General features: G+C 45.0%; 1 protein-coding gene across 2 annotated transcripts in view; it reads right to left on the minus strand.

Moving 5' to 3' along the window:
• LOC101167440 (single-stranded DNA-binding protein 3) overlaps positions 1-23212 on the minus strand; it is a 68674-nt gene extending 45462 nt beyond the window's left edge. Inside the window, exons 1-3 of one of the 2 annotated variants that reach the window (XM_023954125.1) lie at positions 23011-23212; positions 5732-5804; positions 3256-3317 (exon numbers count right to left, since the gene is read on the minus strand). In XM_023954125.1, the coding sequence (XP_023809893.1) occupies positions 3256-3317; positions 5732-5804; positions 23011-23066 (191 nt within the window). In that variant the 5' untranslated portion in view covers positions 23067-23212. Of the gene's footprint in view, positions 1-3255; positions 3318-5731; positions 5805-20334; positions 20588-23010 lie in introns of those variants that run through there. The other variant, XM_023954124.1, reaches the window with a different exon arrangement.
• Between the last annotated feature and the right edge of the window lie 3720 nt (positions 23213-26932).

The raw sequence follows: 26932 nt of genomic DNA on the forward strand, positions 1-26932 counted from the left end.
GGGCATTGAGACAAAGGCTGGGGTGTTAGGGAGGTTGGTGGTTTTTTTGCCATCTGGAGCTTTTGTGGGGGGAGGCAGCAAAAGAGTGTACAGGGAGACCCACTGAGACCCTGATCAGGGAGACCCCCTCCCCACTCGATAAGAGAGATTGCATCCACTTGCTACATGGCCCAAACGGATGCCTCCTCAGCTGGGTCACATGACACTCCTCCCCATTCAGCTGGTGCCTCACTGACAGAAAGGTGTGTGGAGGTGGTTCTTTGGCTGTTGAAGCACCACCAACTGCTCTCCTCCACCCCAACATCCTCCCCCTCTCAAAGCCTTATGCCGAGACCCCCTCTCCAGCTACAGTGGTCTACAGGATTGAGGAATAAACACCAACAGTCCAGGAAACAGCAGGACATTTCCTTATAGAGAATAAAAGGACAGATCAGCTCAGCTTTTCAGCTTTGTTTTCTTTTAAAGAACAATTCTTTAAAGAGTAGCAGCAACACCAGAACAACCACCAAGTGATTCCAAAGGTCTCCACTACCATCAGCATTCCTGGAAATGAAACAAAACAAAAAAACTTTCTAAAAATAATCTATATTTTACTAATAATTCCAGAGATTCCTCCTTTAAACACTAACAGCAAAGAAAATTCAAACAAAATAAGAGGAGCTGATGAGTTGACAAAATCATGAGAAACTGTGATGCTGTCACACAAAAAAGGCAGATGGCTGGTTCCAATTGCAGCAGGTTTATTAGCTCACAGAGAAAGTCCAAAAAGCTAAATCAGGGTCAGGCAGGTAGGCAGGGGTCAAAATCGAGGGAACATCTTGGCTGGCTGACCCTGGTGTTGAGAGAGCATGGCTTCGACCCCTGTGTTAGAGGCATCCACCTCCACGATGAACTGGCTGGCTGGGTCTGGGTGACGGAGGGTGAGCGCCTTGGTGTTTCAGCGTCCGGAATGCTTCAGTGGCCGCCAGGGTCTGGATAAGTCGTTTAGGGGCACCTTTCAGGAGAGAGGTGAGAGGAACCACCACCGTGCTGAAACCACCAATGAAGTGCTGGTAAAAGTTGGCGAACTTGAGGAGCCGCTACAGCTCTTTCACTGTGGTCAGCTGCGACCACTGCAGCACCGCCTCCACCTTACCCTGGTCCATTGCCACGCCCCCCCCCCCCCCCCCCCACACACACAGATCACATAACCCAGAAAAGATACAGAGGTCTTGTGGAACACGCATTTCTCTCCTTTGGCATACAGTTTGTGATCAATCAACCACTGTAACACCTGCTGGACATGTACAAAGTGCTCCTCAAACTAGTCTGAGTAGATCAGGATGTCGTCAATGTAGATGACAATCAAGCTTTGCAGCATGTCAGGGAAGATGTCGTTGTCAAACGCCTGGAACACAGAGGGAGCGTTACAGAGACCAAAGGGCATGACTAGGTACTCATAGTGTCCTGCGGACAGCCCCTATTCAAATGCGGATGAGATTGTAGGCACTCCTTAAATCCAGCTTTGTGAAGAAGCGCGCTGTGCGGAGACAGAGGTTCTCCAAGAAAGGCCTCACTCTCTCCCCTGGAGAGAGCTGGGTGGAGCCAAGTTGTATGGGCTCCTGGTCAGAACCAGAGACCCCTTTGGAGAAACAGTGAGATGGGCATGACCTTCGCTGACGTTGGGTTGCGTGGCTGCTGGGTTCTCAGCAGGTTATCAAGTTTAATAGTGAGGGCGATGAGTTAATCCAAGGATGATCCCTTGTCGTGGCATGCCAGTACTCACTGCAGCTCTGCGGTGACTCCCTCATGGTAAGCCATTACAAACGAGCTGGTTGACCAGTCTGTGCGCGCCGCTACAGTCCAGAATCGTAGAGAGTAGGCGGCTGTGGTCTGTCGTGCGGTCAGGAGAGAGAACACCAGTGACACTATAGCATCTTTTGTGGAATAGAGGCTTGATTACTGACGCAAAAACAGGTAACACTGCATAACCCTACACATTGCTCGCATCTCCGTTGAACTTGTCTGAAAGCACCATTCTCGGTTCCTGTGCGTTAGACGGGAGGTTAGGCGCGCCACCTACTGCGGTTGTTGAAGATGACTGAGCAACTGAAGTTGCTGACAGGTTGATTAATTTGCGACAAGATGGCTTTGGTCGAGGAAGTTAGACGTTGGAGCTGTCGACCATGCTCCAGCAACAAAGGAGCGAATCTCGCTGGGTTCATCGGGCTAGGAAATCCTGCTGCTTGATCCATGTTCGGTGAAATATTCTGTCACAAGAACAGGCAGACGGCTGGATCCAAATGCAGCAGCTTTGTTAGCTCAGCTAAAAATCAACAAAGCTAAATTGGGGTCAGGCAGGCAGGGGTCAATAATGAGCATTGGAGCATCAAAGGAGAAACAGGAGAAGTCAGGATCCAGGCGAGATTCGGGGCAGGGAGAAGGGAAATGGAGTCAGAGACAAAACAGGGTCAGGAAATCAGAAGGTCCAAATACAACGCTCTGTAATATAGGCAGAGTGGAGCAAACAATACTCCGCACTGAGTGAAGCTCAGTACAGTGCTTAAGTATGCTGTGAGTGATTGCAAATGAGAGTCAAGTGTGCAGCATCCAGAAACTGTGTGCTGGGGTTGCTGGGAGATGCAGTGTGTCTAGAACTCTGGAGACGGCTCCCACAGGTGACCAGAGGGGGAGGCAGAGTTCAGACTCCTGACAGATTCACATGGACAATGTTCAGATTTGATCTCAAATAAATTCACATCCTGAATAAAAAATAGATTTAACTGAACTATTTAGTTAGAAGGAGCTCCCAGTCTGGATTAGATGGCTGGCAAAAGAAATAAATAAAATAAATGTCATTTTTTACTAAATAAAAAGTTGAATTAATAGCAAACATCTCTACAGTCTTTATCCAAACTCTGTGACATAATCTAAACGAGAACTTTGATCTGAAAAGCTAAATTCATTCATGTTCACAAAAACTGAAGGATGGGAATCCATTCCCAGTTTAAAATTGTTTGAAAACTGTAGAATAAGAGTAGTTTGTGGTCTGGAGATGCTGCTTCTGAGACAGCTAAAATGGCCAAAAACATTTTGTTTTATATCGTCGATTCCAGAACGAAAAAGGGCATAAATTGAACATCAGATATCATCAAAGATGAGAAGATGGAATCAAAGGGCGGGGCAGATAAGGTGAGGAGCAGGTGACCAGATACCATCACACTGTGCACTTTCTACTATCAATGACTTCTGGAAAGCAAGAAATGGCATGCGTACCACCACCACGAGTGTAAAAATCCTGGAGGTTCTCCAAGCGTGATGTTCTTCTCCCATCGGATCTGGGGAGACAGAAAAAGGAGAAGGGGGGGGGGGGGGCAGAGTATGAGTAGAAAAAGGAGACCAACGATCCATAACTTAACCATTCAGCATCACTCTGCATCTGCAGCTCATGGTCTTCAGGGAGCTGAAGACCTCCAGGCAGCAGACCTCCTTTACACTAGCCCCCCCCCCCCCCCCCCCCCCCCAATGCTAATGAATGTAGACATGAACTGTATAGACTCCTCCCCTTGTGAAAGAGCTGTTGTGGCTTTGTCCCAGTCTGCACTAGAGAACTGGGAGGTTCTCTGAATGTCTGCTGCTGTCTCCTGTTTCACTGATCATTATGGGATGTGCTGCCTGTTGCACATGAGTAGACATAAAGCTGCATGAGGGCTCCAGTCAGACATACTGCAGGAGGCTAAGGAAAGCAGCAAGTACAGGTGAGGGTGCCCTCATTACTTAAAGATAGAGAAGAAGACAACAATAATCCCAAAACAAGCTTTAGAGAGGTTTAGTTACAGGATAAGCAGCTTAGTTAAACATGTAAAACAAGTAATTATGATTAAAATTAAGGTTAAAGTTTGGGATGGGCTATACCCCATATGATGGACCATTGGTGTGCGTAGGGTGAAGTATTCCTAAGGATAATGGAAGTTACACACACTTATGACCTACGATGATGCTGTCATACGATGACCTTACGCCGCACTCTAGTCGTTAGTGAGGTGTGATTTCTGGCTCCTTACTGACCAAATGGTGCACGCACAGGGGTGTGCTCGTTAACCATAAGTGCCCTTAGGATGTCCAAACAAACTACACTCTAATTGTCAGATTTCATTTTTTCTAACAGTCAGGCTGCAACAAGGAGCACACACTTATCACGTGAACTGCACTAACGCTCCTTGAACAGTCTGCAGGATTTTGGGGTCTTGAAAAAATAAAAACTCCATATGACACACCTGCGTCTCACCTACTTTGCCCTAATCCAACTATCTGACATTTCATTCACATATACAAGGAAAATAAAGAAATGTGCAAATGTGTTTCAATGTTGTTTGCTGAACCCTTTCAGTCTGCCTGTCGTGTATATTTATACAGAATCTTCAGTCACGTATTTCAGACGCTTAGTGGACTTTTACACTGTTAGAAGGGAAATGACGCTGCAGGTTTTGGGAGCTGTGCACACACATCCCAGTCTTTAAGGACAGGTAAACTGGACTTGTGTTGACGAGTGAGAAACACTTAAAACCCACTCCAAGCCCGGACCAGGGACTAAAATGAACCAGAGCATTGGGACAAATAAAGCTCTTCTGCTAAAACAAGTTTTGGCAAAGGAAAAGGAAAAGACAAGAATTTTTTTGGAATAGAACGCAGCTTCGTATGAACAGAGTTCTGTTCAGTCGATCAAAACAGATGCATAAATAAAATGGGGCGGTCCCGTTGGTTCTATGACTGATGTGTGCCTTCACCTCCAACCTATTTAATACTTCAACTGTTACATCTTGTGTTACAGTTTCCATTACTTGAAAAAGTCAAAGTACTTTGAAGAGATGACAATGCTGTCCATTCAATGAGAATGAGGAGAAAATTAGACCTCTGACTAAAAACTGGTCAGTCGGAGACGACATCGTCCTATCGTTCGTGCACTGAACTGCCCCGCTGTCACTGAACCACAACAAGATTCATTTGCAACTGAGCTGAGTCTCTTGTTTTCAGTCTGCACCAGAGTTTAGAAGACTCTTCACATTTTCTAAACAAAACACTGTAAATCTACTTTTTACAGCAACAAAGATCGAATTAATAAAATGTGGTGGTTTATAACCAGAATCCCAGCTCCAGCTAAAGGCTAAACTAAACATTAACGTTTGTGTTATTCTTAGGCAGCCCACATTTGAGAGCAGCAGTTTTTACAGTGAGACGACCTGATCCATGACAGATAAACACAACCTGAATTAGACCTGCATTTGTCTGCCATTAAAGGCCTCTCAGTGATGGGGGGAGGGGGGTGCTATATAAAGCAGGAGACATGGTCGACTGAAGAGAAGGTCTTGATCTGAGACCAGTCACAGGAAGGATGGCCATTAAGGAAAAGGATGCAACCCATTAGTGACCATACCTCTGTAACTGTTCATGGCCACAATACCAAGCCAATACAGAGCAGACTGGGGGGTGGGGGGCTCAGAGGCTGAATGTGTTTATAATTTTATTGCACGAATCGCTTCTGAAAATACCCATTCCATCCCTGCAGTTTGTGACCATTTGGAGGTGATTCAGCGGTTCAGTCAGTACCATGTTTGGATCACTGTTTTTCCCTAACAGCACTTCTAAAGTCCAGGTCCAGCATCAGAACAATTGCAGATGAACCCCAAATCAACTCACAGTGCAAACTCCACCGCTGGTCATACAAAAGGCAGAAAGGCAAAGGTGTCCTTACCTCTGACAAGAAGGTCTGTGCAGATTTCTGCGCACCAACATGCAGCAAATATTCATAGACGTATAAAGCTAACCTGGAAAACAGAGAAAATACCGGTCAGTGTGGTGCATCACATCCTTATTCTATCAGAAAACCTTCAAAACACTGTTTTCTCTGTCTTTAAATGGGCAGCATCTTCATGGCTTTAGGGACCACAAGTCAGAAAATTCAGCATCCGAGCACAGCTGGCAAAATAACCAGCGTCTGTTTGCCAGGGATGAACTTTACAGGCTGAAGACTGTAGACTGTGACTGTGTAATGCAAAGCTCTGCAGCTAAAGAGCTTTGGTGGTACTCAGCCATATCTGTGGTTTTAGGATGTGAGCTGCTGACGAAAGACTCAAAACAAACACAGAGTGGGACTCGGACCGGGACGAGCCGTTTGGATCCAACCTCTCAGACATCGCTGCTGGGTTTGAGTTGTCATCTATGAAACGTCTCAACGTCTTTAAAGATTCTAGTCGACAAAACAACTCAGTTCAAACAGTTTCAGTCTGAAGACCATCGCCAGCTTGGCAGTGAGAGGAGAAGTTCAGGCTGAACCAACGATCCTTCTCTCTAATAATGAGCGTTTGTTTTAGTGTCTGTAACATTTACATACATCTTTACATTCAAAACGTTCTGTGTCGTCATTTTGGAAGAATGTATGGACACTCACATTTACACTGGGGGGCTGACTGAACAGCTCAAAATGTTTCATAAGGAAAACAAAATTTTCGGTAAATTTCAACGTTTTACATTTCAGGGAGTTTTTTTCACTTTGACCATATCTGAAAACATTAGAAATAATTTGTAAACTTTGTTTTAGGAGAGACATTTGTACAAATGTTTTACACTACAGAGACTTTTCCTTAAAAACCCATTTGATCTCAGACAGGGTGTGCTTTCACACTGAGCTGTTTGGTCCACACCAAGTTTGTTTCCTTGGATTATCCACTTTGTTTAGGAAGGTTCACCCACACTTCGGTTCAGACCAAACAAGAAAACCCCGCTTCGGACCAGAACCGCCCTCCTTTCTTAGCATGAAGACCAACAATTGATTTGCTCAGTGTTGCAGGATATCCCAGAACTACCCGGAAACATAAAACACACTCCAACATTCCCTGCTCAAAAAGAACATGGAGGTTTGGATCCAATAACAAGGAACGTTCTGGTTCCTTAGCAACAAAGCAGTGGGACTCCAGAAAACCATCGTTATACCACATGCAACCAAATTCAAATTCACAAATGTGTCCTTTTTCACATGTTTACTAAAACTCCCAGGAATATTGTGACATTTAAATGAACAACGGTGAGGTTTCTGCTGCTGGACAGAAAACAGTTTTCCTCCATTTTACATCTTCATTTGACACGACATTAAACTGTCGCTTCTCACTAACCAGGAGGGGAGTTAATCTTTTCATCTGTCTCACTGTGAGACAGCAGCTTGGAGCATATTTCCTAAATAACGGTTTTAAACACTTTTAAACCATTTAGAAAGAGCCGCCTCATTTTGAATCTACTCTCTAAATTGTCTGATCCTTTCTCTCACCAGCTCACTCTGTCACCTCTGACTGCCTTTGCCTTATTAGTGCTCATCACGCAGGAACTGGAAGGACCCTGACAACTGCAGCTGCCCCCCACTCCAAAACTTTGCAGGTATATTCCAAGCACATGAGGAGCTTTCCATCACGGTGAGGCGGCCTGCAGACGGACTCAGGCTCAAACGAGACCTTTTCAGGGTCCTCCACAAACACCTTAACCTGGAACATCTCACTTCCCCAGCGCAGAGTAGTGGCCCTGATGCTTCTGGACAGAAATGAATCCTTCACAAAAAGGGCAGTTCCTTTAATTTCTTTTTAGATCTCATCAAACGAAACCTGGAACAAAAGTTAAAGATGTTTCAAAGGCAGATATTCCAGATTTCAGTCACAGCTACATCAGCGGTAACAACCGAACTCCTCTTTCTGATGTGAATTCCCACAGCACCTCCCAGCCTGGTTTTATCCTGTGGGCTGTTATTATTGCGACAATGTTTTTGTTATTGCTATAATGCAATAACGACGGTGAGAAAAATGAAAAATATTAAAAACAAAACAATCGGTAAAATCTCCTGAACACCAGAGACGAAGGAAAAGACTTCTGCACTGATCTACACAAAAATCAAAAACACTTCTGATGTGGAAACAGTGAAACTGATATGTTGGCTGACCCACCCTCAGCGTTTACCATCAGTGAGTCCACAGCCACACTTATCACACCTGTAGACCCACCTTAACTCAGCGTTCACCATCAGTGAGTCTACAGCCACACCTCTAGACCCACCTTAACTCTGTGTTCACCATCAGTGAGTCTACAGCCACACTTATCACACCTGTAGACCCGCCTTAACTCAGCGTTCACCATCAGTGAGTCTACAGCCACACCTCTAGAGCCACCTTAACTCTGTGTTCACCATCAGTGAGTCTACAGCCACACTTATCACACCTGTAGACCCACCTTAACTCAGCGTTAGCCATCAGTGAGTCTACAGCCACACCTCTAGAGCCACCTTAACTCTGTGTTCACCATCAGTGAGTCTACAGCCACACTTATCACACCTGTAGACCCACCTTAACTCAGCGTTCACCATCAGTGAGTCTACAGCCACACCTCTAGACCCACCTTAACTCTGTGTTCACCATCAGTGAGTCTACAGCCACACTTATCACACCTGTAGACCCGCCTTAACTCAGCGTTCACCATCAGTGAGTCTACAGCCACACCTCTAGAGCCACCTTAACTCTGTGTTCACCATCAGTGAGTCTACAGCCACACTTATCACACCTGTAGACCCACCTTAACTCTTTGTTCACCATCAGTGAGTCTACAGCCACACTTTTCACACCTGTAGACCCACCTTAACTCAGCGTTCACCATCAGTGAGTCTACAGCCACACCTCTAGAGCCACTTTAACTCTGTGTTCACCGTCAGTGAGTCTACAGCCACACCTCTAGAGCCACCTTAACTCTGTGTTCACCATCAGTGAGTCTACAGCCACACTTATCACACCTGTAGACCCACCTTAACTCTGTGTTCACCATCAGTGAGTCTACAGCCACACTTTTCACACCTGTAGACCCACCTTAACTCAGCGTTCACCATCAGTGAGTCTACAGCCACACTTATCACACCTGTAGACCCACCTTAACTCTGTGTTCACCATCAGTGAGTCTACAGCCACACTTATCACACCTGTAGACCCACCTTAACTCTGTGTTCACCATCAGTGAGTCTACAGCCACACTTTTCACACCTGTAGACCCACCTTAACTCAGCGTTAGCCATAAGTGAGTCTACAGCCACACTTATCACACCTGTAGACCCGCCTTAACTCAGCGTTCACCATCAGTGAGTCTACAGCCACACCTCTAGAGCCACCTTAACTCTGTGTTCACCATCAGTGAGTCTACAGCCACACCTCTAGAGCCACCTTAACTCTGTGTTCACCATCAGTGAGTCTACAGCCACACTTATCACACCTGTAGACCCACCTTAACTCTTTTTTCACCATCAGTGAGTCTACAGCCACACTTATCACACCTGTAGACCCACCTTAACTCAGCGTTAGCCATCAGTAAGTCTACAGCCTCACCTCTAGAGCCACCTTAACTCTGTGTTCACCATCAGTGAGTCTACAGCCACACTTATCACACCTGTAGACCCACCTTAACTCTTTGTTCACCATCAGTGAGTCTACAGCCACACTTATCACACCTGTAGACCCACCTTAACTCTGTGTTCACCATCAGTGAGTCTACAGCCACACTTTTCACACCTGTAGACCCACCTTAACTCAGCGTTCACCATCAGTGAGTCTACAGCCACACTTATCACACCTGTAGACCCACCTTAACTCTGTGTTCACCATCAGTGAGTCTACAGCCACACTTATCACACCTGTAGACCCACCTTAACTCTGTGTTCACCATCAGTGAGTCTACAGCCACACTTTTCACACCTGTAGACCCACCTTAACTCAGCGTTAGCCATAAGTGAGTCTACAGCCACACTTATCACACCTGTAGACCCGCCTTAACTCAGCGTTCACCATCAGTGAGTCTACAGCCACACCTCTAGAGCCACCTTAACTCTGTGTTCACCATCAGTGAGTCTACAGCCACACTTATCGCACCTGTAGACCCACCTTAACTCAGCGTTCACCATCAGTGAGTCCACAGCCACACTTATCACACCTGTAGACCCACCTTAACTCTGTGTTCACCATCAGTGAGTCTACAGCCACACTTTTCACACCTGTAGACCCACCTTAACTCAGCGTTCACCATCAGTGAGTCTACAGCCACACCTCTAGAGCCTCCTTAACTCTGTGTTTACCATCAGTGAGTCTACAGCCACACTTATCACACCTGTAGACCCGCCTTAACTCTTTGTTCACCATCAGTGAGTCTACAGCCACACTTATCACACCTGTAGACCCACCTTAACTCTGTGTTCACCATCAGTGAGTCTACAGCCACACTTTTCACACCTGTAGACCCGCCTTAACTCAGCGTTCACCATCAGTGAGTCTACAGCCACACTTATCACACCTGTAGACCCACCTTAACTCTGTGTTCACCATCAGTGAGTCTACAGCCACACTTTTCACACCTGTAGACCCACCTTAACTCAGCGTTCACCATCAGTGAGTCTACAGCCACACTTATCACACCTGTAGACCCACCTTAACTCTTTGTTCACCATCAGTGAGTCTACAGCCACACTTGTCACACCTGTAGACCCACCTTAACTCTGATTTCACCATCAGTGAGTCTACAGCCACACTTTTCACACCTGTAGACCCACCTTAACTCAGCGTTAGCCATAAGTGAGTCTACAGCCACACTTATCACACCTGTAGACCCGCCTTAACTCAGCGTTCACCATCAGTGAGTCTACAGCCACACCTCTAGAGCCACCTTAACTCTGTGTTCACCATCAGTGAGTCTACAGCCACACTTATCGCACCTGTAGACCCACCTTAACTCAGCGTTCACCATCAGTGAGTCCACAGCCACACTTATCACACCTGTAGACCCACCTTAACTCTGTGTTCACCATCAGTGAGTCTACAGCCACACTTTTCACACCTGTAGACCCACCTTAACTCAGCGTTCACCATCAGTGAGTCTACAGCCACACCTCTAGAGCCTCCTTAACTCTGTGTTTACCATCAGTGAGTCTACAGCCACACTTATCACACCTGTAGACCCGCCTTAACTCTTTGTTCACCATCAGTGAGTCTACAGCCACACTTATCACACCTGTAGACCCACCTTAACTCTGTGTTCACCATCAGTGAGTCTACAGCCACACTTTTCACACCTGTAGACCCGCCTTAACTCAGCGTTCACCATCAGTGAGTCTACAGCCACACTTATCACACCTGTAGACCCACCTTAACTCTGTGTTCACCATCAGTGAGTCTACAGCCACACTTTTCACACCTGTAGACCCACCTTAACTCAGCGTTCACCATCAGTGAGTCTACAGCCACACTTATCACACCTGTAGACCCACCTTAACTCTTTGTTCACCATCAGTGAGTCTACAGCCACACTTGTCACACCTGTAGACCCACCTTAACTCTGATTTCACCATCAGTGAGTCTACAGCCACACTTATCACACCTGTAGACCCACCTTAACTCTGTGTTCACCATCAGTGAGTCTACAGCCACACTTATCAAACCTGTAGACCCGCCTTAACTCAGCGTTCACCATCAGTGAGTCTACAGCCACACCTGTAGACCAACTTCTGTCACGGTTTTATTTTCTTTGCTGCTGTCATGTTTGAGTTCAGTTCCTGTTTTATTTTAAAAGGTTTCCTGTTTTGTTGTTTCGAGTTTTGCTTTTGGTCCCCAGAAGATCCTGTTACACCTGGAACCTCCTGCCTCCTCCTCTCTGCGTCTGGGTACTCCCTCAACCCCCCGCCGTAACAACTTCAGACTCAAAACCTGCTTCAGTGTATAAAAACATAACGTGTCGATGGTCCTTCAATGAGCATTTCGTGTTGCATGTCTATGGAGTGATATTTCTGCCACCACGTTGCACACAAAACTTTCTAAGTTGACCACAAAACTTTCTAAGTTTTTTGCTCAAAAATTGCTTTTTTTGCTTTCAACAACTTTTTTTTTTGCTTTCAAAAACGTTTTTTGCGTTTGCAAAACACATTTTTTTACGTGCGTTGTGTCAAATCTCGCTTTTGTCCTATCTTTGATTTTGCTGACTACTTTGAGCGCGACTTAGCGTGATATGACTGCCACTGGCATCGCCAAAAAGAAATTTGCATGCGTTGTGTGTCATCTCACTTTTTTCCTATCTTTGCTGAGTTAAGTTTCGGTTTGACGTGACCAAGCTGCCATCAAACGGCTGCTGATTGGTCCAGATTCTAACCAATCATATTGCCATATGAATCTAACATGGTGTCTGCTGCCAAGGCTCAGAGGCTGAACCAGCTCTTTTTACCCTCATTTTTGGATGAAGATGTTTTCATTTTTTTAAATTTAATTTTAACAATAATTCATACTTTTTTTAGCATTTGTTCATTTTTATTAAGTCATATTTGTGAATTTATGGCTGAGGATCTCCTGAAACTGTCATGTTTATCTGCTGACATTAAATCAACAGGCCTGTGTGATCTGTGAATCCTGCAGGGCAAAATATTAGTGAAAAGTGTGATTTTCTTTAAGGTCTGTTTGTTAAAACAAAACAATAAAAGATTCAAAGCACATATTATTTAATGCTGCACACGTGTTAGGGATCAGATGAACAACAGTAATAAGCAAAAGAATGATGGCTCACCACAGTAAACTCAATGTATACAACACAGAAGAGGCATTTTCTGACCTTTATTATCATTTATGTTTTAGAACTTGTGAGCGTTTGCCTAAAGTTAGAAAATATTAGTCATAAAAAATGCTATTTTCTCTTAATATTTCAACAAATTTTGACTAAAATAAAACAAAAGTTCAGACACAAATCTTAAAAAGTGTTGTTTCCCTGCTGGACGGAGTTTGGACATGGTTTTTTTTGCTGCAGACATTTTAAACACGTTCATCACTACACTGACATGAATAAATACTAAACTCTGTGTCATGACTTGTAGGATGGACAGACCCAGATGCTGTAACCCAGAATGAGGACAATGGTAGGTGAGAGTTAAGGAAGAGATTTTATTTTCTTTCCAGGAGAGATGGTGATGGCTTGGAAAGAAGCTGGCGAGGACAGTGGCTTGTGGCGTGGCTGGAGGTAGTAGAGCGGCTTTACTGAGCTTGAAGTTTTCACAGGGCTTCTGGAGGGCTCGGACTGACTTCCACACAGGAGACAATTGAAGGCTGGAATCCTGAGGCAGGGAAAGATCAGTTAGAAAAGAGGCAAGACTTGAACACGTGAACTTAGACTGAGACCAGGTTTAGTCACCATAAGGGGCAACGAACTGGCGTCGAATACTGAGGCTGAGTCTCCTTAAGAGCTGAAGCAGGTGATTAGGTGAATAGGTCCCAGCTGGTGGAGTCAGGTGCAGAGCAGGAGGGGGAGGGGGAGGAGACTGACAGGCACCATAACACTCTGTTTTATTTTAGCTGCTTTGCTGCTCCTTCTGGGTTTTACTCTGAGAGAAACGGGTCAGAATGGTTGAAAACGGCAGAAACCTGATAGAACAGAACCGACACAAAGTCCAAAGTCCATGTCTGCCTCGGAGTACCGTCAATATGAGATAGAGACACTTGATTGGTTAGAATCTGGACCAATCAGCAGCTGATTGATGGCAGCTTGGTCACGTCAAACCGAAACTTAACTCAGCAAAGATAGGAAAAAAGTGAGATGACACACAACGCATGCAAATTTCTTTTTGGCGATGCCAGTGGCAGTCATATCACGCTAAGTCGCGCTCAAAGTAGTCAGCAAAATCAAAGATAGGACAAAAGCGAGATTTGACACAACGCACGTAAAAAAATGTGTTTTGAAAACGCAAAAAACGTTATTGAAAGCAAAAAAATTTTTTGAAAGCAAAAAAAGAAAGTTTTGTTTTCAACTTAGAAAGTTTTGTGTGCAACGTGGTGGCAGAAATATCACTCCATACATGTCTGATCATCGACTCAAACACACGCACTACTATTGCACATTTAAATGAATCCCAACAGTGGGGGTACACCTAATTAGCCAATAAGCTTTCTCCTGAGATCTGCTTTCCTAAATGCTTTAAACCCAAAAACCAAAGGTTTTCTTTACAGAAACAAGAGTGAGGAGCAAAGCTGTTTATTTCAAGTATGAAACTTTCTCCAAAATCTCATTTTCACTACAGACACTAACCACAAAAAGACCCTCAAGGAAGCAACTGGATGAAAGAAAAAAAGGCGTGGGCACCGGGTCATAAATGTAAAAATGTGAGCACGTTCCAGGCATCTACTTTTCCCTTCAGGAGACACCACAGCCAATCAGCTTCCTCCACCTGGGGATGTAGGACTGAAAATGTCAGGAGACCAGGATTGATAGACAAGTTTTCAAAATTCAATATACAAACCTATGATAATAATGCTTTAGATTGAAAAGTGCCCTTCAGGGCCATCAAAGACGAGTCAAAAACACAAATAAAGCAGTAAACAGAAAGTGGTGGTGTGAGAGTTTGAACATGTGGGTTTTGAGGCTCTCTGTATTCCTAACATCAGGTGGAGGTGAGTTTGGGGGTGGAGTGTTGAAAGCTCTGCCCCCCAGGGGGCTGACTGAGGCAGAATGAGCAGTCAGGTGTAGAGAGGATGCTGATCTGGTGCTGTAACTTGAAAATGAACAAAAAAAAAAATGATGACAAATCAGACAACCAGAGGTTATCTGAACCATAAACCATAAAGGCTCACGACAACATTTAAAGGTTGTGTTGCTGCTGTCGCTGTTCAGCGGTTCTGACCTTCACCCTCAAAGGCAGCACTCTTTTTGCCTGAAGGGGGGGGTGGAGCCTCTGCAAGGTTGTTTAGTGATGTCATCCATGACCTCCGTCAGGCAGACGATAAACCTGACAAAAGACAAACGCGGCTTCATCCTGAACCCAATGAGGCGACAGTTTTTAGCTGCACACATTCAGAATCCATCGTGATGGAAAACTTATCCGACTCCTCACACATGAACAGGTAACTGCCAGGTACACCTGAACATCTCCTGAAAGGACTCCGTCTCTCTGTCCCTGCAGCTATAACCACAGGCTGCACAAAGGGCTGCGGCTGTTGATCATAAAGCTTTGCCTTGTTTTGAATTTCCTGGAGGTCATGCAGGCTTTTCTAGAACGTTCTGAAAACGTGGTTCTCTTTCAACATCTGGAAACATTTGTTCCTCAGGAGACTTCCGTCTGTGTTTGGAATCAGATGTGCAGGTAGATTCATGCATGGTGGGTGTGGGGGTGGGGGGCTGAGGTTCCCATGACCGAAAGCAGGAGAGATCTGTAGTTTACTACAGTGATGGACTGCCCTGCCTGCAGAGCATTGCTCCAAAAAGTCCTAGGTTTTGTTGAAAGGGTTAAAAAAACCTCCATGCTGCTCAGCTATGCAGGATTTTGAGGCGAGTTATGGATGTGGGTCTTCAGGGTCGTGAGATGGAGACATGTAAGGACAGACAGCTTTGTTTGTGAGACCTCCAGTTTGTCCTCTGTGAGCAATCCATACCTGCACTCTTTCCCTGTGACCTTTGCACTTCTGCAGCATCTAATGAGGATTTAAAGATGAGATGTGGATAGAAAGAAAAGCTCCACGCCATCATCTACTAACATGTCCTCCTCTGCATCCTCAGCTCTCACTAAGCACCTTCAGATAAAAAAACCAGAGCTAGTTTTGTCAGGTTGACAGTGTCAGGACTGGTGGTCTGGATCATCAAAAAGCTTACGCAGGCAAACCAACCAGAGAAATTTACAAGAACCAGACAGAGCTCTGAAGTTTGAAAAAAAATAATAATCAAACACTCTGGAAGTCTGGGGAAGATCACCAAACTTTAAATAGAAATGTAACGGGCTACTGTTGGGTGAAGGTGGGGTTCACCCTGGACAGCTCACCACTACGGAGCCTTATTTCACTACAAGATCTATGGATTGATAGAGATGTCAATTTGGAAGTTATTTGCCAGACATGGTTAGGCTCTGGTAGCCCTGTGACCAGGACAGGGATATAACAGGTTAAGAGAAAGGATGGATGGATGGATGGATGGATGGATGGATGGATGGATGGATGGATGGATGGATGGATGGATGGATGGATGGATGGATGGATGGATGGGTTATAATCCAATACAGATCACTTTGAGTGAATTTACGATGACTATTCCTGTTTTAAGTCTTGGAGTAAGAACAGATGACCAGATTCTTCCAATTCACAACTCACAGGGTTTCAAATGTTTAAGCTGCAGCTCTCAGGGTGATTGCATCAACCTCTACTGAATTCAACATTGTGGCGTTTTTATTCAGCTTCTTTCAATCATTATTCCTTATAGTTAACAGAACCACAGGAACCAAGCGAGACTGTCTGGCTGTTTCCTGTAGAATCGTTGCCTTCTGATCTTCAGAAAGGATCTTAAGGCTCGGTAAATAAAAGGGATCAACATTAAATCTGCTATTTCTTTGACAAACTACTCAAGTGTTTCAGCCAAAACCTGTTTGGGAAAAGTTCATTTTTTACTGCTCCTTGTGCACAACTTGGCGCTCTCTACAGGTAGCAGGCGGTTCCTATACGCGTCATGGCGGCAGGTGAGTGTCATGTGTGCTAACATAAAGCCATCAGAAGCCTCTAATGAGACATGAGCACCAGCGTTTGATGGTTCATCATTAAAGCCCAGCCCACTCCTGATGGTTGAAGCTCCAGAAAACAGCTACAGCAGGGTATATATATGGTACATGTGTGGACTTTGTCATAGACATAGAGATGGAGAAACCTGACGCCGACGCCACACTTTGCTTTACTGGGCTTATTTGAAGCCATTTTATCAGCTGTTGTCATGTTGGTCAGAAAGAACACCATTGAACTTGAATGTTTACATAAATAGGTAACAGGAAGAACAATCAGCTGTTTGCGGTTGAAGCAAACCCTGTTCCACAAACGACCAATCAACAGTCACATATAAATTCAATGACCACACTTCTATTAAGCACAATTTTTTATCGAAATGATCAAACAAAACAACTTTGTTCATAATCTATAGTCTATATAGTGTTGATTTTTACATTGGAGCCAATAGAGACCAATCTGATAAACCCTTGTGATATCCTAGGCACTTTAACATTGGGAGTTGGGTCATCTAGACCAGTGGTCTACAACCTTTTTGTCACCGCGGACCGGTACAACGCAAGGCACGTTTACCGCGGACCGGTGGGGGGGGGGGGGGGGAGGTGCAACGCAAGGTGTGTATCACGTGAAGTTTGGTGTCGCGACTTTGACGTGCGTACAGAGAGAATCCGGTCACTTTTCAAAATAAAACATTTTTTTCGAAAAAAAACAAAAAAATGAAAATTATTTTATCTTTCTGTGCGTCCCGGTGCCAAGTGTCCCGCGGCCCGGTACCGGTCCGCGGCCCGGTGGTTGGGGACCACTGATCTAGACCCACTAGACAGCGCGCTGAACCTTTTTTCTTCAATGATTTGTGATCTTCACTGGTGTCCATGGATTACATGAAATCTCTCCAACTTTATCCACCTTTGTCATGGTAGGGAGAACACGTCAATGCAAGGGTGGGGGTCATCTAAGATAGCACAAGGTTTAAACACCTGACAGACCCCCCAGTGGTTACCTGGTGAATGTGGCTTGGTCCAGCACACTTTTCAAGCATATCTAGATTAGGAAGTAACAATTATTTATTGTTCACTCAGTTGTTTTTTTTGGCGTATCCAAACCAAACAAGTGAATCCTGGTGAGGTTCACTACAGTGTGAATACAAACCGCCAGTCCGAAAGCAGAAGCAGACCAAGCAAAACTGCTGGTAAAAGTGGGAGAGGCACTGATTACTATCAGGACTAGTTTTCTTTCTGTGTTTTGTTTTATTTCAGGTCAGAGCTTCTTTCAGGCGCAGACCCCCTCCCTGCTTTCACACAGACAGTGGCTGTTTTGATGTTTGGGGGCAGGTTGGTCTGGTCCACCAGGCTCCACGTGAAAGCACCATAACCTTGTTTTGGGGGGAAATCTGTCAGTTAGATAAGTTGATTTGTGGTTGGAAATCAGGAGGAGATGTGTGAACTTTGGGCCAGGGACTCCCCAGATATCATCTGTCATCTAACTACATCTGTATGGAGTCCTATACTGTTCATAATTAAATAAATAAATATTTAATTCAATAAATAAATATGACGTCATGCAAATACACAATCAACCAATAAATCTCTCATAAATATATAAAAAGATCATGAAATTGTGAAAAACCTGCACACTGATTTTAAATTAGCCATTGTATTATTCAATATATTTCATTTTGCTTTAAAAACGTGTTCATTATTTTAAAACAGCATTTTAAAAATATTAATTTTAATCATGTGGAATATATTATAATTTTACGTCTTTTTTCAGAACCTCGGATTTCAAAATCAATATTTTCCAAAGTAGCTTTGTTTTTATTTAATGTTGCTGTTTTTCACAATGGCTGATTTATTTCATGAAGAGCTTTTTCAGGAGAATGGGTCTGTCTGTCAATCAAACTAGACAAGGCGGAGACACTTTTGTGATTGGCTACTCCTTTACCCAGACATGAGCAGCAGCACCCTAACTCCCCTGACTATATCGATCGAAGATGCTTCAGCAAACGTGATGGCGCAATGCACACCCCTCAACACTAGGGGGAGTATGCACCTCAACACATCCACAGTGTTACAAGAAATTGGGCAGTTTTGGTTCTAAATTTGCGGATAAAAGTGGCTTTGGGCGAGTGTGCATAATTCAGGTGATTTTGTGGTCGGTTTGGCAATTTTCATCTTCTCATGAACGTATAGTAGTGGTCTAAGTTAGGCTGAGTGGTTGTTGGAGTTCCACTAAGCTTCTATGAACTGGAGTTTCCATGAACGCACCATGCCGCGTGTGGGAGGGGCAACAAGCTAATGTTTTTAGCCTTATAGCCACATGGAGCGGTTGCTTGTGCTCATCTCAGTAACAATGCATGGATGCACAATGTACATGGAGAGTGTTAAGATGTCAGAAACGTCATCGCAGGAAAGGTTCAACATTTTTCTTGAGAGGGAAAAATAAAACCAGAGGACCTGATTATAATCATTGTCTCATTGAAAATATCATAAGGTTCAGGAGGCCCGAGCAGGCTTGTCCCGCTTTGCACAGCTGCCTAGTCTCACTCTGTCGATCCTCCTGCGAGCCGACATATGTCACGATGTGAGCTGTGAGTGAATGGCGTAAGAATGAGGAGTGTGAAAGATGTTGACGACCGGAGCTCCTTTGTGGTTTGGTCCACACAAACCCTCAAACTACAAAAACAGAGTTGTGGATGTTTGCATCTTCTGCAGCAGACAGATAGTTTGTCTCTATTTGATCCTCTAATGTCAGCAAAGCCTCGCGGATATCGCTGAAATATGTCATCTCTCTGACTGGCACACCGCTGAGCGGGTATCGAGGAATATGAGTCGATTTCCATGGACCAATGAGCGTTTAGATCCCGCCCACTTTCACTGATTGACAGAAAGACTCATTCTGCTGAAAAAGCTCTTCATGAAATAAATACGCCATTGTGAAAAACAGCAACATGAAATAAAACAAAGCTACTTTGGAAAATATTCGATTTTGAAATATGAGCTTCTGAAAAAAGACAGAATTATAGTAAAATTCAACATGATTAAAAATGAATATTTTAAAATGCTGTTTTAAAATAATGAACATGTTTTTAAAGCAAAATGAAATATATTGAATAATACAATGGCTAATTTAAAATCAGTGTGCAGGTTTTTCACAATTTCATGATCTTTTTATATATTTATGAGAGATTTATTGGTTGATTGTGTTTGTTCATGAGGCCATATTTATTTATTGAATTAAATATTTATTTATTTAATTATGAACAGTATAGGACCCCATACATCTGGGTTAAAAACAGCACAATGAGTGTGTGGATCCGTCTCTTTCAGCAGCAACATCAGTTCCATTCAGAACTACAGCTGGGGGGCGAGGGCTCTGCAGTAGATTTAATTCCTCTGGTGTTTCAGTCATGCAATAAGAAAGTGGTGCGCTTGTCCTCTGAGCATCAGAGAGGCTCATCCACCTGACATTTAGCCGCAGGCCGTCCCCCAACCGTCTACATGGACGAGGCCAATCCAAGCTCAGACAGTTAGCAAATTAATGTCCGTGTCTTGGTCTGAATAATTCAGCAGTGACAGTAGTTTGGAGGGGGGGGGGGGCACAGTTTGCGTTAAAGAAGTGACAGAGCTGAGCTGCTACTCAGAAGAGAAACGGTCTGACTTACAGCTATGGCACATAAATCGTTCCGGTAAATGGAAACTCCTCAAATCCAACCTTCATAGACATGTTTGCTGATGGACAAACACAAGATGCTTCAGCTGCAGGTGAAGCTGCCGCTCCGTCACACCTTTCCCTGCAGCCTCTTCCCGCCGCGCTTGCGTCCTCCTGGCGTTGTTGTGGCACTTCCATCGTCAAGACAAATCAGTGTGACTGAGCGTGTCAACACAAGCGGCTTGAGCATGGGTGAATGCTTCCCCACCGACACGCACGGAGAAACGGCGTGCTCCTCCCTCCCCGCAAACGTCATGACCCAGCCTCAGCGGAACGGCCGCTAACCGCTAGCTGCGGTGAAAGGGCAGAGCCAAACCTATCAGAGTCCAAATTCAGAGGCCTGACATTTCTATCATCTTTCTTTGCTCAGATGCGTTTTACTTCACTAAAAAAAAAAAAACGGTGCCGCCAAACTGTTTCCAAATTTCCGCTGCCTTTCTTAATTAAAAGGAGAAAACTCAAAACGTGCATGGATGCACCAAAAGCAGCTGAAGAGAGGCAGCATTAATCGAGTGTTGACACACGTGAAAGGGGGCGCCGTCAGTCAGAGGGTAAATAAAGGCTTTGCTTTGACATCGCTGTTAGTGGCAGCGTTCACGCACGGCTCTTTATGCCTCAGTCAAAAGGCTGAAATGCAGATGGAAGAGCCATCTGTGCAGAATCAACACCAGCATTCAGGCCTGAAGATCCCCTTCAAATGCCATGTAAACATGAGGGAGGAGCTAGAGGAGGAGCCGAGGATGTAAAGAGACTATAGCGTTCAAAACAAACTGATTAACTTTACACTTGAGACTGTTTTCCGGCATCACTTCAAATGACACAAAAAGGGTGTAAACACGCCCCGAGCGCTGAAAGAAAGGCGCAGAAATGACTTTAAAACCAATGATTTGACAGGGATTAAATATTTGCTCTGATTCTTTCACATATTTGATGAATAACAACTCTGATTAAGACAGCGGTGTCATCAGAGCACACGCTGAAGAGATTCCAGCTCTCGTTTTACGCGCCACCATCCAAATAGAATTAAACAAAAACACTGAAGAATGGGAGAAAACTTTGCTTACAGAGGCGTCGGCGCTCACTCTGCCCTCACGGTAACTATCCGTCGGTTTTTGGTTCACACAAAACTTCATGGTAACAACACGTCCTAAGGATCTGCAAACGCAAAAACTACAAAAACCAGAACCAATGAGCCGCAGAGCCTGCCTGATGGAACCTGAAGCTTTCAGAAACACGCAGCTTCTTCTTTGAGATTGTTAGCATCAATATTCGGGATTTGCTCCTCATCGTCCTCGTGCTGTTTGCGTGAAAGGGCCTCCATCATGTTTGTTTCAGCTCTTTCAAGGTCAGGCTCGTCAAATGCGGCGGCAGCTGGGTGTCAGTCAAATCAACGCCAAAGCTTCAGGAAACACGAAAAGCTGGTACTGTTGGAGCAACGGCAGGACACCCTTTATAAAAAAAGGTGCAGCCTTCATCGGATGTTTGCTCCGTCTTGGCGTGTTTCTGACGTAGGTGGATTGTAGGACACCCTCCTCCTTTCCTGAGCAGAATCTGTTCACATATGTAAATATGAACATCAGCTCAGCGAGGGCTGCTGCAGGGCAGCTGCTGCCAGCTGGAACACGTGTTTGGCCTGCGGGGCAGGTAAGGGCAGCAAGACAGGTGAGGAGGACAGAGGGCAAGCGCAGCTAGTTCTGGACAGAAGCATCAAGCAGACTGGGCTAAGAAAGGCTGGAGTTGGTTTCTTTTGATCAGCTCTGAAGCAGCAACTCTGAAAAGACATTTGGTCTCTTCTGAGTTGAATCTCCTCCTACGCTACTGTCTGAATTATTTTGCCTCGGATTTCACTCCAAATCACGCAAAAATCTAACACCCAGCCATACAAACGGACCTTAAGCCTGTGGTGCAGGAGCCCCTGCAGGTGTGCTAGGGTCCACGCTGCTCCTGAAACCACGTGCACGGTTTGATTTGGGACCGTTTACTGACAAAATGCTGTAAGGCTCAGAGGTCCTACAGGTGGACCCTGAGGAACACCTGGACCCCTCACGTCTCCGGATACCCAAACACATAAGGCAACACGATCCAAGAGGAGAAGCGAGGAGCTGTGGAGGCTCCCTGCATCTCAGGAGAGGGGAGAGGGTCTCCTTCAGCCTCTAACCCTGAACTGAAGACCGTGTTCCTCTGAGAGGACCAAAGTTTGATTCCGGGCCGGTGCTGGACAGCAGCAGAAGCTCACCAGCGCGCAAAAGTTTTGCACCGCTGTATGACGGCTGGCCCAGACTAAACTTCAGCCTCCCGAGCCGTGACAACCTGCGCCGCATCCACAGGCGCGTCGGTGCTGAGCCGGAGCAGCGCGCGCGCACGTGCGTGTCCGTGAAGCAAACACATGTAAAAGTTCCCCGGACCTAAACACGCGGGTTCAGGGCGCGTGCTCCCGGAGGAGGGATGCTTCTCCTTGTGCGCGCGCGCCGGATCAGAGAAAGTCAGCATCACTCAGCTTTCACAAAGATTGCGCCAACTCTCGGAGGGCGCGCGCGCCGCTCGCCATCAGGCAGCACACGCGGAGAAACGGGAACTTTTCAGATGCGCATCTTTGAGGCGGGCGGGTGTTCCGGTGACCCGGCGCGCCCTGCAGTCAACCTGGAGGCACTTTTTTAAAAGGCAGCAGCTACTTCCGAAAGTTCTGCTCCTCCGCCCCCGTCCTTCGGCGGGAAACATCAGCAGGTAAAGTCAGAGAAGGAAATCCACTCACTTTTCGCGGGCTTGGTTATCGGAAGGGACGGCAGCTCCTTTACCTTTGGCGTACATGCTGGATTCTGGTTGAAGACTTTTGCCCCTCAACACCTGTCAAAGAAAGCAGGCAGGAAGCCGCTCCATCTCCATAGCTACCCCCTCAGTGTTTTCTTCCCCCTCCTCCTTCCTCCTCCCTCCATCCTCACCCCTCCCCTCGCTCCCCCTTTACAACATTGGTCACAAATCAGGCACAGTTTCTGTTGGGGGAACTTGAAACCGTCCTCTGTGTTGGACCCCCCCCCCCCCCCTCACTGGCTGTTCCGCGGGCTTGCTTCTCCTCCCTCCGCTGTCCAGGAGGTGGGGGCTCCTTAAAGGGAAACGCACTTCTTGTTTTGGGGCTTCAGGAGCATGGGAGCGGGGATGAGGGGGTGGGAGGGACGCGGGGCGCGTGCACTCTCCTCCTTTTGGGAGGCTGTTGTCACCCTTTAATGCTGAATTCTGAGGATGTGAATCCCAGCAGGTGGATTCTGCCCATTCAGAAGCAGCTAAATAATTTCTGTACATGTCTTTAAAATGAAATTTACTAATATTAATGTTAATATGTGTTAATTATTAATCACAATTACTAAATCAAAGCAGAAAATGTGAAAACTAGGGTTCTGATTTAACATCCTGTCCCTTACACTCACATTTACACCTCTAGAACTGCTGGGAAATCCTGGAGTGTTTGAATGTCACACTAAGGCTCTGTCCGAACTCCCACCCTAACCCCTAACTACTAAAAAACTCAGTGGCGGTTTTACACTAACTAACTCCATGGGCGAGCAACCCCACCAGACCCCCCTCCCCCACACACATACAACAAAACAAACAAAGCCTGGAAATATTAATAATAAAAATAACAAATCATGTCTTTCTGTTTTCTTTGCTCTTTTATCATTTTTTAGAGCAGGACTCCTGCATCATTTTAGCAATCTGTTCATTTCTTGGTGTGTGACGTCCTGTGTGTGTCTTTGTGAAACACATCACAGGGATTCGATCTAAAAAAAAAACTTATTGTGAATATTATTTTTTGGTCTAATAAAACATTAAAACTAAATCATAGAACTCATCAGTGGGATTACTCCAAAAATAGTTGGCATTTCCCTAATTTTGTGCAACACCAACAGTAAAGATCCTCCAAAAAACCTCAATACTTTCATAAAATTATCTATAGTTTGTTTATGATATCATAAAATGCCGCTGTTTTACTGCATTACCTGCTGTCTTTATGTCAAATACTGACACCAACTAAATAATAAAAAATATCTACAATAGTTAGTAAATAATGACATTATTAACATGAGCTGGTGAGTGATCCAACAGCAACGATGATCCAGGTGTTGCGTAATGTAGGCTGCGCTCCTTGCAGCCTGCGCCCCCCACCTCCTTCTGACAGACGCGGCTCCGTCTCTCTGACGGGAGCACGCAGCTGCGGCCTAGAGTTGATTGTTAGAGTGAAAAAGATTCCCAATTACCTGTTTGTGTGATTTATCCAGCCACTGGTGAGTTGCGCCCCCCTCTCGAAGTTTTTGACTTGTTATGTTCCAAAGACCACCTCAAAGAGGTGTAGGCTCAAGTGTCTTGCAGCAGAGGGTGGTGGTCACGTGCACGTTGGATCTGCTGTGTCAGAGCAGGGAATTGTCGAAAATAATCCCCATTGCCAGCTCTGGTGGAAATTGGGTTGAGCACGGGTTTGTCTTCTGCCTAATTCCTTTTCATGTGGCTGTTTTACGTTGTTTCATTCTTAGTTATTTCATCCTGGTGTGTTTACTTTTCTTTTGCTGCACCGTAAGTGTGAAAAGGGGAGGGGATGAAGAGATGGGTGGATGTTCAGTGTCAGATGTGCCAAAAATAAAAGAGTAAAGTGCCGGCTGTGGCAGGCATGTCAAAATAAAAGCTTAAAATCTGCTCTTTGATTTAGCTACTTCCTTCTATGTAACACTGTGGTTACGGAAATTGCCGCCCCCTGTCATGTGCCGCCCTGGGCCACCGCCCACCTCGCCCATATCAAAAACTGCCACCGAAAAAACGGTTTAGTGCGGGACCATCTAATGCCCTGGATTTAAAAAGCAATTCAGACACCATGCTCACTACTTCTTTTGTTTTTAAACGGGAGATATGACGTCATTAAGTTAAAATCTCATTCATATGAGCTTTGCGACAATAAATTATGGATCTACTGTAATTTCCGGACTATAGAGCGCACCTGATTATAAGCCGCACCCATTACATTTTTAAAGGATAAACCATTTTGTACATACAGTACATTAGCCGCACCTGTCTATAAGCCGCATGTGCCCACATTGAAACATGTGTTGTAGAATGAGAATGTGTATGTGCTGAAACCACGCACACGTGTGTAAGAAAGAGGAGGGAGTGCATGCAGCGCAAGAGGGAGCGAGACCACGCAGCGGAATGTGTTGGGGGTGTTCACTCATGTTTGATATACAGAGTGAAGGAGAACTGTCATAAAAGATTTCCCCCAGAAGAAGATGAATGATTCTTTATTAACCCATTCTGGAGGCTATGAGGGTCCAAACGGGGAAGTGAACCCCGAAGAAAGATCCACCTTTGCCGGAGAGGATCTCCCCTGCATTTTCTGACCCCCGTCAAAAAGAAAAAAGTAATCACAGGAAAGGTTCAACACATGATATATTTATAAAGAAAAATGGTACACAGAAGGAGTTTTCAAAGTTTTAATAATATACCTGAGCTTTTCTTTCCAAACAGTGCCTGTGATGCGGCAGTAACATGGCAGCAATATGTTAGTAATAGCACTAACAGGGCTGGTTAAAAAAACACACTGGTAAAAGTCGCTGAGAGAGAGAAAAAAAAAAGTCACTGAGAGCAGCAGTACCCTATAGGGTACTGATCTGTGTGAGTACGCTTCCTGTACACTTCAACCTGGAGCTGTGTACAACACCATCCAGTTCCAGGTCTGACTCCTCCCGAATGAGTACCGGTACATATAAACCAGCTCTTTTACCAGCTAATTCAGAATTGACAAAGCCTTTTGGAGTGAATCGTCTGCTAACTTTAAAAACTAAGTCCAGATGACAGCCTACTACTATGATGTAAACATACAATCAAAAAGGATCATAAATGCATAGAATTCAATTGGATAATACTAAAACTTTAACTAAACAGACTAAACTAAACTGGCATCCCTGCCCTTAGACCAGGGGTCGGGAACCTTTTTTGCCGAGAGAGCCATAAACGCCACATATTTTTAAATGTAATTTCGAAAGAGCCATACAATAATGTAGCGTTCCTTTACCACACTGAGGCAAGGAGACTTAACCTCTTTTAAGGTTCTTTATTCTGGTTACTGCAGACCGCAACAAACGCCGAACAATTAATTCAGCAACTTTTGAATCTCTCCCACCGAGACGAGAGCGTTTCTCCCAACTTTATATTCCCCTGCTCCCGCTCCAGCCCTCCCATTTCCCTTATTCGGCCCATAGCTGAACCCCATTGGTCCAAATTACCTAACAACAGGCTGAGCGAAAGAACTGAGAGCCAATCAGATCTCAGCTTGATGCGTTCAACGAACTCCAGAACTTTTAATGCGGCCCAACAGCCAAGTTAAACTCAGTCCGCGACAATATTTTTAAAACTAAATATACAAGTGAATGAGTGCATTTGATGTAATTTAAACATTTTTAAAGTACAATAAGTCTGTGGATTCTTTTTAATAACATTGTTATGCTGTTGATAATAAATGATGAGTATTTCTCGTGGTAGTTTTGCTGATTGTCTAGTCTGGTTGATACGTGGTGAGTTTCTGCTTCATGCAGGCGTTAAACGTGACTTTAAACGTGATCTTAGGTTGGTCTGACTGTTCTTTAGATGTGACACAGACTGATCACATGCAGACGGGGAGCCAAACACACACTCAC

The sequence above is a fragment of the Oryzias latipes genome, chromosome 4 (genome assembly GCF_002234675.1).
Source record: "Oryzias latipes chromosome 4, ASM223467v1".
Classification (NCBI taxonomy): domain Eukaryota; kingdom Metazoa; phylum Chordata; class Actinopteri; order Beloniformes; family Adrianichthyidae; genus Oryzias; species Oryzias latipes.